Genomic DNA, 12,852 nt, shown 5'->3' with positions numbered 1-12,852 from the left:
CATACATGGTACATGTAGATCACAGTGCTGTCAACAGATAACAAATTGGAATGTTGGTGCACATCGATGAAGCCTTCAACGCTTAACAGCATAATACTTTGACAATGTTTCCCTCTGGTGGTCAACATCTGAATCGTACACCTTGTGCCTTTAATCTTCACTTCCTGCTTCTCATTCCGCATTTTCCATTAGTTTTTTGAAAAAGATTACACTAAATATTGTCAATTAGCTTTATTATCAATCTATATTCCTATTGATAAATATATCCTTATTGTAAAAAGTTAAGATGATATGGATGGACATATATTCCACATTCACATTTCAATCAGACATGATAACTCTGCTCCTGATAGTGTCATACAACCTTCAGACAATCAAATACTTGACATCTAAAAACATTACATTAAGACAAATGATCCTAGTGACTGACTTCCGCCAGCCTGTCATAGTCCTGGATGCGGTGCACTGCTTTCCCGTATAGCACTCCTTGTGGGGCACTAAGCTAGGCTTACAGTTAGGACTTCAGCCAGGAGAGAGCACCACAGAACTAACATTTCCAGCAGGGTCACACAACATTCTAATAGAAAAAAAGATCAAAAAGGATAAAATAGGATTAATAAAACCATTGGGATTAAACCCAACAGCAAATAATGCAAAGGTTACACGTAGAAAAAGGAAGTTAATTTCAGATCAAGATAAATCAAATTAAAGGCAACAATGTGAAAACAATGCGTGTTTCAGTTTAGGACCAGTTACATGTAAACTAAGCACCATTTAAGTGCCACTTAAAATCCTGTGTACCAGCTGTCAGCTGAGCTAGTCTTCTAGATCACTGTGCTTTGGAATCTTCAAGCTTCTAAAGGCACTTGTCATTCCGGAAGTTAGGTTCTCTTTTGGCATGATGGGCAGGTGTGGAGTGAAGGACAGTCATAGAGTAGGAGTCATTGCCCTCAGCATCCTTTCTCCTTTCCTGAGGTCCTGGAGGGAGAGATAGGAGAGAGAGATAGAGGCGTAAGGAAAAGTGACGGGGAACAGGACAAAAGCTATCAGTTAAAAATAAAAATATTAGAAAGGTTGCTCATTACTTTAAGGCAGGTTAGTTAATTAGAGGCCATTGATTAGTTGATTTAAAGCATAATTCTAAACTATTTCTGCAATCTATTAAAGATTTTGGTCACAATTTAAGCGGTCAGCAGATCTTGTTGCACGTCTTTCATCCAACTCACTTCTGCCTCTGTTTTTATCTCTCCCAGTGTGGCATGCAGAATGGCAGGATCTCAGGTTCTACAGGTTCAACAGGTAGTAAATTCCTGGATATTACAAAGGATCTCTCTGCCGGCCAATCCTTCCTACAGGGTGTGTTAACAATCTAAAATAATATGACAGGCGTAACAACAATAATGTGGAAGAGCTTGTTTTCACCCAATTATGATTGAAGACTTGAAGAGTAGAAAAATCTATTTGAACCATATTTACCTAGAAGATCTTTTACAATATAACCATGTAAAGTAAGACAACAGTGGAAGCGGGGTTTAAACCATGTCCCGTTTTATAAAAGTTTTACTTGAAGTACAAATACAGACTGCCATTCGTACAAATGAAGTGCAAAACTAAACAAGTGAACATAAAGTAAAAATGAAAACTATTGCCTTCCTTTTTCTTCATGAAATGTTTCCATCGTTTCATTTTCTCAACCCACCCACAGAGATGTTGAAGAGATGAACAACATGGAGGTGGATGTAAGACACAAGATGAAGGCCAGTTGAGCTTTGTATTTGCACTAGACCTGGCTCCAAATACTACTATTCACATTTCCAGGGGCGAACTGGCTATGGGTTCCACTGTGCCAGATGAGAACAGTCATGCACAGTCACTGAACTGGTTCTAAATGGTATTTGGACTCAGGTCTGACCAGCATCAAATACAGTTCTGCACAGGCCCACTGACAGAACAAAGCCCATGGAGGACTACTCTTGTACAGCAGAGGTTGGGCTATGCTACACAGACAGACATAAGTGTTCTGGACATGCTTACATGTTGTCTGTGAAGAAGTCTCATGTATGGAAGGTAATACTTTTCAGTAGGCCACTATCAATAATCCACAAGTGTTCCAACTGTAAAACTAGCCTAGCAACTGTAATTCTGTTGATATGGCTGTGTTGAAAGTTGGTGGATGGTTAACAATGTCTTTTGATAGTTAGTCGTCGAGAATCTATATGTGGATTAATGGCATGCTCATATGCAGCCATGGGCTTCCTGTCAGGAGTAAAAGCAGCTTTGCTTCCATTCATACCCCACCTCACCATCATCATAACGGTAACACATTAACATAAAAACTTCCCCCTGCCTAAAGATGGCCCATCTTGACAGCTTTAACAATAAAAAAAGTATTTTTGGGCAAATACAAAATAACTCTACCTTCCATATTACATTGGGATATCACCTTAAATAGCCTTCAATAGAAATGGCAATAAAGCCACACCGTAGCAACGAGAAAAATCATCATGACCAAATTAAGACTTCCCCACCCCACACAACTGGGCCAAGTTTCAAAACTCATTCTTCTCTCTTTCCACTTGTGTGACATGACTGGCTAGGGGCTAGTCCTGCAGAAGACCCCTGGTCACCACTCATGTTAGGTTAGAGATGATCATCTTCAGGAAGGGAGGGCAGAGTTTTCAAACCAGGCCCAGGACACTGATGGTTATGACCTTCACCGAGACAAAGAAACATGTTGGACTAAAAAAAAGGACATATAAACATTCAACCTCAGTAGACCCATTGAAGAAAGAAAAAATATTGTCCAACATAGGACAGTTTTGGTGTATAAATATCTGCCTGTGTCAAAAACCCCCATTGTCACCACAATTATCTCCACCAAAAAAAACTAAAAACATGAGTGAATCATAATTCAATATTATATATGTACATTTTAACTATCGAGTTCAACCTATGATATGTACAGATGACAGAAAAAGGCACAGCATGACCATTGGTTGTCTCAGGTGGACCCCAGGTAGCCACACCCACTCTGACCTTAACTGGCCTGAATCTCCGATGGCCTGAATCTTCACTCACTTCTTCTGTCCTCCATTCCTCGCCAATGAATTTTGAGAAGGATGGCAAGGAAAGAGGATACACACAAGACAGACACCAGCAGGCAAGAAAGGAGGTCACAGACTAAGGAGGCATGTGAGATTCAGCAGTGCGTCATTTGGGCGAGGCCCGCTTCACTGGGTCCAGACCAGTCAGGTGACCTGAGGAGGCCACATTAGAGCACACAACCATATGCACAACAAATGCATGTCCAGACACACACAACCACACACAATCAGTAACAGAGTAGCCCATCCTTTACAGACATTGATAAAGTGTCCATGCCAGCTGGAAAGTTTGATATCCTACGTTGACTAGATGTGAGTAGTACAATGTATTTCCAGGACTCTTTACATAAAGATAGATGGATGACTTCACCCATGTAGCTGGGTTTTTTCTAAAGACCTGATAACTTCAAGAGACAACATTCAAGTTGCATTGCAACTGTATCTTATAGTCCTATATCGGTATCCCACACACAAGTCATCAGGATGTGTGGCAAGGCTTTTTCTGATAAGATCATAAAAAAAAGAAGAATCAACCGTTTTAAGGCAAGGAGGGGTGGGTAGTGCTGAAGACTATATGACTGAAATAAGGTAGACAGACAAACTGATGGAGAGAGGGAGAGGGGGGAGGGAGACAGAGAATGGATGATATGAATAGAGTATCATCCTCCTCGTGGCCTGGTTAAATGATACTTCACCCTCTTGTGCTTTTGGAGAAGAAAACCAGGTCAGGCCACTGAGAGGACAAGCCCAACACTCCCAAAGATGAGGGGGACGGGACCACGTGACACCAACCCCCCCCCCCCCCACACACACACACACACACAAAAAAAGACAAGCAACTGACAAATGGAGGAAGGTGAGTTCCCAAATCGCAGATGAAGCAGCAGAAAGAAAGAAGGGGAAGAGAGGGAGTCAATTAGTTTTAAGTCCAGCGGAGGAGTAGAGAAAGAGAGAGAGAGAAAGCTGCAGATAGTTTTGTTCATTTCACCAGCACTGACTTTGGGAGGAAAGCGTCCATCTCCGAGTCCCCAACACCGTCGCCCAGCTCGCCCCGCGGTGGGCTGGAGGAAGAAAGGGAGGGACCAGCGGTGGAAGGGGTGGGGCCTGCAGGCTTGGGCAGACTGTACATATAGACGGCGCCTATCACTAGCCCCGCCCCCACGGTGAACAGGAGGTCCACGTGGAATCCGAAGAGGTAGATGGAGGTCACGGTGGACACGATGATGGAGAAGGACGTGGCGAAGCCTTTCAGGATGTTGTCGGCGTACTTCACCACCACGGCCACCAGGAGGCCTCCGAACGCCTGGTTGAAGATCACGCCCCACACCATGGGGGTGTACCCGTGCAGGAAGCCACGCTCGGTGGCCGCCATGGCCTCCCCATCGTTCCACCAGAGCCCCAGCAGCCCCATCAGGGTGCCAAAGATGCCCAGCTGGACGTTGCGGATCCAGACGGACGCCGAGCTGCCCTTCAGGATCTTCTCGAAGTAGACTCCTGCGAAGCCCGAGGACAGGCAGGACACCACCACCGCCACCAGGCCTTTGGCGTAGTTCTGGCTGGCTCCTCCCTTCACGCTGGTCTCCTTAACCTTGCCCTCCTGCTCCACCTGAGAGAACCCACAGCATTAAAAACAGTCAACCTGACACCCAACACCAGCTCACATCAACAAACAGCTACAGCAAGCCACATCCCAATCACACCCCTTTATCTTTCTCAATATAGATCACGTATTATCCTTCCTTCCGCTTCATTTCTTTGACTCCTCCATCCCCCACAGAGCCAGCTGTACCTGTACGATGGCTACACCAGCGAACAGCAGCAGCAGGGAGATCCACTGGACCCTGGACAGACTCTTTCTCAGCATCAGCACCGAGAACAGAGCTGTGGTCAGGATCTTCAGCTGGTACGTCACCTAAACACACAAATCACATGCAAAACATTGTGTTTATGTTCCAGCAATTGTACGCATGGGTACACAAATGGGTAAACACACGGGTAAACAAATGGGTAAACAAATGGGTAAACACATGGGTAAACACATGGGTAAACAAATGAACACAGACACACACTCAAACACACCTGGAAGGTGGCTGCCGGCAGGTTGGAGATGGCCACGTACTGCAGGTTGTTCTGCAGGGTGTAGATTAGCGAGGGCACGGCGAGCTTCAGAGTGTCTTTGTATTGCACCACGATGGAATCATACAGGGACAGGACAAAGTCCCTGATGTTCACTAGCAGAAGAAGGAGAGGAACACAGCTCATTTCAGTGGACATGCCAAGCATGGCAAAAAAAAACGACCTCAAACCATTCACTACATTTTTCCTTTTGGTAGTGGTTCAGAATCGCCAGAAGAGCATGCTGGCTTACATACAACGAAATACAACCAGGTGTAGTATGTCTTTGTGGATTATTTTTGCATATTGTTGTGTATTTAAGATGAAAGAATATCCTAAATATTTTCCAACATAGTATATAACATGGTAGTATGACATGGTTTTGAGTTAGGGAGTGCCACTGGCTGGGCATATTTACAGTTGGATGGTATGCTATATTATGGGGGCTCAGATGGGTGAGCGGTTAGGGAATCGGGCTATTAATCAGAAGGTTGGAAGGCCTTTCATCCTACTTGCCTCGGGGGGAATGTACCTGTACTTACTGTAAGTCGCTCTGGATAAGAGTGTCTGCTAAATGTAAATTATGTTTCGCTACACAATACACCTATAATTCCATTATCGAGTATTTCAAGTTTGTTTCCCCACTGTTGTGAGTTTTGTAGCGAACTACAGCACACAGAGTAAACATAAGGTCCATTGCATGCCGTGCCAAAGGTCACATTTAAGCAAAAAAAAGAACATCTGTCAAATGTGTAGATAGTCCAAGTGTTTACAGATTAGACAATTTCATAACTCTATAAAACATTTAACATCCTAGGAGACCATCACATGAAAACAAGCTTGCACACAAAATGACCTAAGGGGTAAGGTGGTTTATCAGACTGACCTCTCTTCTGGACCAGGATGATAAGCAGGCAGGTGAGCACCTTAAGAACCTCTGCCATTACCACAGCAGAGGTGGTGAAGAAGCGGTCACCAGGCAGCGTGCGTACATAGCGGATGCTGAGGATGAGCGAGGCATTCTGGACCACCAGGATCGCCAGACTAGTGTACTTTAACTTCCTGTTCACTGCAAGAATCACAGGAAGCAGGAAATAAAAAGACTATGAGACACTCACTTTCTGTCATATCTCAATACACCTTTAGGAGGGCCATATGTGTCACATTTGGCCCCAAGAAACAGATAACGTTTAAATCTAATAATTTGCATGCTACATTTGAAATAAGTAGTGGATGTATGTAGCTGGCTTAATGCAGATCGTTGCACAATCTTCAAAACACAAAGGTGGTTTGAACAAGTGCTTGTGTCCAGTAGCTACAAGGAAGCGGTTCATTCATTAACATATTCAATATGTTGACACACGGCCGTAGCTACAAGGAAGTGGTTCATGATTCATTAATATATTGAATTGAATATGTTGACACAAGGCCGTTCTTGGCCCCACCTTCACCTGGGTGTGACTGACTGAGTACTGTACACGAACACCTCCACGTCACCAAGTGTGTTATGGTTATCCTACAGCTATAGCTGTCTACTGAAGATCTAAAGAGCTCGAAAAAATCACAGTAAAAATATTTTAGAAACTTAGGAGTTTACTTAAGAGTTTACTTAAGAGTTTTTGAAACCAATGACAGCTGTCGCTTACCAATAGTAAACCCATTAGTTTGCATACGCCAAATTAGGTGGCGAGATTGTTGTTAGTGCTAGCCAGCTAACTATTATTTTACTCTCTTGCGTATTCTTGTTCAGATTTAAACAACCATTTTCAAAATCTTGCTTTTACTACGTTAGCTAGCAAGCTATTAAACTTTACCTTCATTTTGTCGACTGAGAGTCTTGTCTGCTGTTTCTTGGCTGTCGTTGCCCCGTGTCATGTTAGCGATTGTACAGGCGTCGTTGTGAACTGAACGAAGTTGTCACTTTCTCTACCTGCCTTTTAGGAAGCTAGTCTGTCTAGCTGCCTACCTGGCTAGCTAGCTTTTTCTCAAACGTCAGCTAGCTTCCCAGCTGTCATCTAGCTCTACTCCCTTCCACACTTAAATGAGTTATATGCTAGATCACCCCACTAACTGAGCCATTCTACGCTTCGAGAACACAGTGGTCTTCTGTTTTTTTGCGCCCAGGTGGTTTCGCCCAGGCTTGACTGGCAAGCTAGCTGACTAGCTACCCTTACAATCGTTTCCCTGTTTTTTCTTCTTCTTCTATTAATTAGATTGGCAGATCCCAGCCTACTTATAAGTGCATTACCGCCACCTACTGTGCCGGAGTGTGTGAACAGTCACGCCTACCCAAAAAGAGCTACATCACATCAGTGCACATCAGTGATGTTACTGTTCTGGGGGAACACAGAATAGTCTTTAAACATGATAAACCCTTACTTCACCAGAACCAGCCAAAGGTTAATCAGTCCGTAGCTTTTTATTAAGCACCAGGGAAATTCCCATTGATCTCACAGAATGACTTACCAAAGATCTTCAACCTTAACCAACCAGCCTCCATCATGGCATTGTTGTTGGCTTGTAAGTTCAGATCACACAACTACAGTATTGAAAAGAGACTATGGGGTCCTTGAAAGGCCCCCATAACAGCTTAAACACAATTAAAAGCCAAACTCAGTATTAAAATAAAAAGTGTGCGGACAAGCGTTACTAGTTATCATAAGACTAAATTAATTTAACATATTTAATACATGACACCAAAAAAACTGTGTGACAAACATATCCTCATTTAATATAAATAATTTTAATCTGTGACACTGAACAACAATAATACAAATGTATTTACATAACAATTACAACTGTACAATCACAGTGTTCTCCAGGATGACCAAGTGGCATCATACTGTATTTCTATGTCATCACAAGATTTGAAGGTTGAGTTAAGTATGAGCAAGTTAAATAGAGTGTTGAGTCCTGAGTGACATGGTGCGGCTCCAGAGTTTAGTTTAGGTTTTGAAATGGAGGCCCTAAGTAACATGCCTCATTATAAACCATTCTCCTCAGAGAAAAGCCCAAGAGAAAAACATGTACAGCAAGCATAAAGCCATCCTAAACCATGGTGTACAATGGACCATCATAACTGACATGAAACAAGCTGTCAACAGCATGCACACTTTAAGTTAAGAACAAATGAAAATATTAACAAAACATTCCAGACAGCAGTGTTGGACAGGTGGACAGACCAGAGGCAAGGCCTTAGTCCGTGTTGGAAGGAATGCTGCTCAGGGCTTAGAGGATCAGTCCATAGGTAGCAGGATAGGTGCATAGTGCTGTGGGTGTTTCCTTTAAGAATTGTAACAATGTGATACATATGTTACCCTGGTCCAGTGAGGTGTACCAGTAAACATAAGATAGTCCTTTGTTCCTCTAAAACAAGGAAGGTAGGTATATGTATCTAACCTGTAAAACCAGGTCACTCTTTTGAGAAAGAGGGTGATCTTCATTAGACCACAATGAGAGTTTCTGTCTCAAACAAACCCAGGGGATGCCAGAAACTTCAACATGCCTTCAGTATTACTGCTACTGTAAATTGACTTCTCCCTTGAAATCAAATAAAAATACAACTATACTGTCCTAAATACCCATAAGTTAACAAAAAGTATACATTTGTTCTTGTGGTCATTGTTCCTATAAAGTGTAAAGATAATTTTGAATTTTTAACTTAAATTATTTAGGTTTTTATACAGACTTCTTCTTAAAAAAATAATATAGCCCAGGAATATAGACAGTGCAACTTTTTGACACATGTTTGCAATACCTGTCAAATAAATTACAAATATAATAGAAAAAAAAAAACCCTAAACTGAACAATAAATAACAAGGTTTCGGGGAGGGCTGGATACACAGAACACAGTGCATCGGTTAGTCCCTCAGACCAGACCAGCAGGAACTACAGACAATGGCATGTGAAGTTTCCCAGACCATCCTTTGCTCAAGTGTCATTGTCTCAGATGCTGGATTGGCTGGGTAATGAGCTGCTCTCCCCAGTCAGGTCTCCAGCCTCACCCCCCTCCTCTACGTCCTCGCCCTGCTCCATCCAGGGGTGATGAAGGATCTGCTCCAGACTGGGGCGGTCCTCAGGTTGGTAGGATAGGCACCAGCGAATCAGAGACTGGCATTCTGAAGGACACAAAGGGTGAGAGGGAGACTGTCAATCATGGAAAACCAATCTGAGAATGAGCAGAATCAAGTTGTATTTGATGAACTGATGGATACTGAGGCTTCGGAATCCGGCCAACAGAACGCAAGTTCTTAGACGCACCTTTGGAGATGCGCTTAGTGAAGCTTGGCATGGCCTGCTTGATGTCACAGTCCCTCTCGAAGGGGATGTCACCACACACCATGTCGAATAGAAGCACACCCAGAGACCAGACAGTCAGTGGCCGTGCGTGGTAGTGCTGCTCCAGGATCCATTCAGGAGGACTGTACACTCGCGTGCCTGAAGAGAGGAGAACGAATAGGAATGACAGGTTATTACATGATGCAAAGTAGGTATAGTAGGATATTACATGTCATGTAACGGGTTCATCTACATTGTGTCCATATCGTAGTTTAGTGTCCATATTGTAGTTTAGACATACGCCACCAAGTGCAGAGATTGTATACAAAGTTTTACAACCTGAGGTTGTCCTCTCACCTTCAAACTCGGAGTAAGCCGTATCCTTGAGCAAGGCCCCGGAACCAAAGTCGATTATCTTGACATCTCCTGTCCGTGTGTCCACTAGTATGTTCTCATCTTTGATGTCTCTGTGGACAATCCCCTGAGCATGGCAGAACTGCAAAGCCTCCACAATCTGACGCAGGAACCTGGCAGGAACAACAAGAACAACATGTTAGACTTCAGATACAACCATACTACCACATTTAAAATGAGTTTCCAAAAATAATCCATGGTAAGTCAAAGCTAGTGATCGAAAGACAGATGTTTATTTAACATAAATGATCTATAAACTGCTAGCACAGACAGTATCCTGGTCTAACACCAGTTCAACCAGGTCTGTACACACCTCTGAGAAAGCTGCTCGTCCAAGGATCCCCTCTCTGTGATAAAGTCAAACAGGTCCTGGCAGGGCTGGGGCCTCTCAAACACCATGAGGAAGCCCTGACCTGGGACCTCAAACCAGTCCAACATCCGGATAATTCCCCGGTGCCCCGGACTCCCAGCTACCCCGGGACCCCCACCCAGATGCATCAATAGTGCAATCTCCATGGGAACCACAGTAGAGGCTTCACCAGGCTAAAGAGAAGGGAAGGAGAGAAGAAAGGTCATGTTAGTATATCTGACATTTTATAAGAAAATGCTATATCTGTTAAACATGTAAAAAATATAAATATATAACTATAAATAATATAACCACAAAAAGCTGCGGAAAGACTGGGAAAATACCGCTGAAAATGCTGTAAATTCTCGTTTTGTTACGAAGGAAAAACCCTACGCGTCATTTCCCACTACTATGTCATGCGATATGAATAACCGCGCCAGTGGAAATAACCTGATGTACCTCAATCTATCACCAACAGAGGGCGTAAGGGACTATAGTTCACATTTTATTTTGCATTCGGAAGATTTGAAATGCATTAAACTGGATTGGAATCACAACATGGTATAAAAACGTCAATGCGCTTTTACACTTACCAATCTCGCCCACTGTTGAACTCTTTCACTTGTCACTTGTTTTATGGCCACCTGAAAACAAATAAAAATAAATGTATTAGCCTCATGAAATATTTTGTAGGCTACTAGTTCTCGGAGATTAAAAAAAATATATATAATAGTTGTCTTTCTTGTTTAAATACTTTTGTGAATTAGCCTACCTGCAGGCCATCTGAAAGTCGTTGCCCAGCAAAGACGGACCCAAATCCACCGCTTCCAAGAAGTGCTCCAAACTGGTACTGCTTCTCAAAATCCTCTTTCCCTACATTTTTGGATGTAAAAATATTTATAAATACACATTGTTTTAAAATAATGGTAAAAAAAAAAACATCTATTGGTTTAAATAATTTCACAGGATAAAAGACAAGCATGCGATTCCACGGTAGGTAGACTAGAGCTATCTGTTTTGTTGTGGTAACAGAAACAAATAGCCCCTGTGAATTCCAATGCTGTGACCCAACCATGTAGCCTACTAACTACCACCTCAATTCCAAGCTCATTACAGTAACCAACATCATATTTATAACTAAACTAAGGCTGAGGCTAGTAAATATAGCCCAATCTGCTCAATCTGTCTCTTACCGCTTTTTCCTCTGGCATCTTGATCCAAATGCAGATCAACAACAATGCGTTTGTCCAACATCTTTCAAACTGGAGAAATTAAATAGTATAATATTGTAGGCTACTTCCAGTGCGGTTTGATTAATGTTATATCCATTCGTTCACGATAGAACTTCCGTAGTAAATTCTTCTCAAGTTTCAAAATATCCGACAAGCAAGGTTCCAACGTTCAACCTGGACGACTCGTGAGCTTTATAAACTGTCAAGTCTCACCGAAGTTTGTTGCGGATTTGTAGTATCAGCATTAAATACGCCCACAAGTATCCCTTATCCAATAGGTGTGGTGAACATGACGATATTTTGAATAGATGTCCAATCAAATGTTAAGCACGGTTTGATGATTTTACTATTAATGAGCTGCTGTTTACGTTTCTCCGAATTTCACCACTTCGCCTGGGTTGCAGTAAAGGAAGGCGTTTCTGATGAGAAAAGGGTCCGTTCTGCTTTCAGTAACCTACAATATCGCACATATTTATATACAGCAAGAAAAAAGAAATGCATTCAATTTTTGTATTGTGCATTCAATTTTCTCATACCACGCAAAATACTTTGAATTTCTCTCCCTGAAATTCTGGTAAAACATTCAAAAAGTGCGAGCAAATTTTTCTGTTACAATTGTAAAGGCGGAACGGTAAGATTATGTATAAAGTGGGACTAACCGTTTTGAGAACCTAATCCGTATGGATTATAGCCTACATTTGAACCAAACCATGACAAAAGGAATACAGCATCGTTTATTTTGGGCGGGTTCACCATTGAACTGCCTCGACAGATCGGTATTTTAAAATGTTAAAACAAAAGCAAGGCTAAAACAAAGTAATGTCCACAAATTAACAATTAACTGCATGCTCTTATGGTTCATGTTTTGGGTGCTCGCAATGATTGGGGCTATCTCGTTATGATCAGTGACCTCTGCTCTTTTGTAAAGGTCTCTCTTGGAAGTCGCATAAATGTAAATGTAATGTAAATTCCCAGGTTGATTTCAACAATAGTTACATTTGCTATGTCTTTGACCGGTTAGGTTTGTCACCAGTTTCATAAATCTCATAAATCTAATAAAACAAGGTAGTAAGTCAGGGACAAGTCATATATTTCAGAAAGATTTCCTCTTTTATTCCAAGAAAAAAGGTATTTTCATCCCAAACAAGAAAATAAAATAAAACAAACTTATATTAATGAATCATTAAGAGGATAAGTATGACAATTTTTTTTAGCTATTTTCTCCATGTTTTTCTATGATGATATTTGTTGTGTTCCATTAAACATGCACCTAAATAAGTCCAGATAATGGAGTCAATGGTATTAGAAAGGAGGGGGGGTGGAGCCTGGTTATGATGGGTCTTTATTGGAGGGTGTGGA

General features: G+C 42.1%; 2 protein-coding genes across 3 annotated transcripts; both read right to left on the bottom strand.

The window, feature by feature from the left end:
- Positions 1–222: 222 nt before the first annotated feature.
- Positions 223–7,413, bottom strand: slc35a2 (solute carrier family 35 member 2). Of its 2 annotated transcripts, XR_009929981.1 has the most exons (7): positions 7,034–7,413; positions 6,106–6,288; positions 5,184–5,335; positions 4,894–5,016; positions 4,103–4,710; positions 802–978; positions 223–577 (listed from the first exon to the last, which is right to left on the bottom strand). XR_009929981.1 is itself a non-coding variant. In XM_062459853.1 (6 exons), the coding sequence occupies exons 1-6, from the start codon at positions 7,092–7,094 to the stop codon at positions 951–953; spliced, it is 1,155 nt and encodes a 384-aa protein (XP_062315837.1). In that variant the 5' UTR covers positions 7,095–7,413; the 3' UTR covers positions 223–950. The 2 variants fall into 2 exon arrangements, 1 of the variants encoding a protein (XP_062315837.1); XM_062459853.1 differs by having other exon boundaries at positions 223–978.
- Positions 7,414–7,942: 529 nt separating this feature from the next.
- pim2 (Pim-2 proto-oncogene, serine/threonine kinase) lies at positions 7,943–11,709 on the bottom strand. Its single transcript, XM_062459851.1, has 7 exons — positions 11,455–11,709; positions 11,034–11,134; positions 10,855–10,905; positions 10,226–10,455; positions 9,856–10,025; positions 9,481–9,657; positions 7,943–9,338 (listed from the first exon to the last, which is right to left on the bottom strand). The coding sequence occupies exons 1-7, from the start codon at positions 11,513–11,515 to the stop codon at positions 9,166–9,168; spliced, it is 963 nt and encodes a 320-aa protein (XP_062315835.1). The 5' UTR covers positions 11,516–11,709; the 3' UTR covers positions 7,943–9,165.
- Between the last annotated feature and the right edge of the window lie 1,143 nt (positions 11,710–12,852).

The sequence above is a fragment of the Osmerus eperlanus genome, chromosome 4, assembly GCF_963692335.1.
Source record: "Osmerus eperlanus chromosome 4, fOsmEpe2.1, whole genome shotgun sequence".
NCBI classification, from domain to species: domain Eukaryota; kingdom Metazoa; phylum Chordata; class Actinopteri; order Osmeriformes; family Osmeridae; genus Osmerus; species Osmerus eperlanus.
The sequence above is the reverse complement of the archived record's forward strand: the minus strand, read 5'-3'. Positions and strand labels throughout refer to the sequence as shown.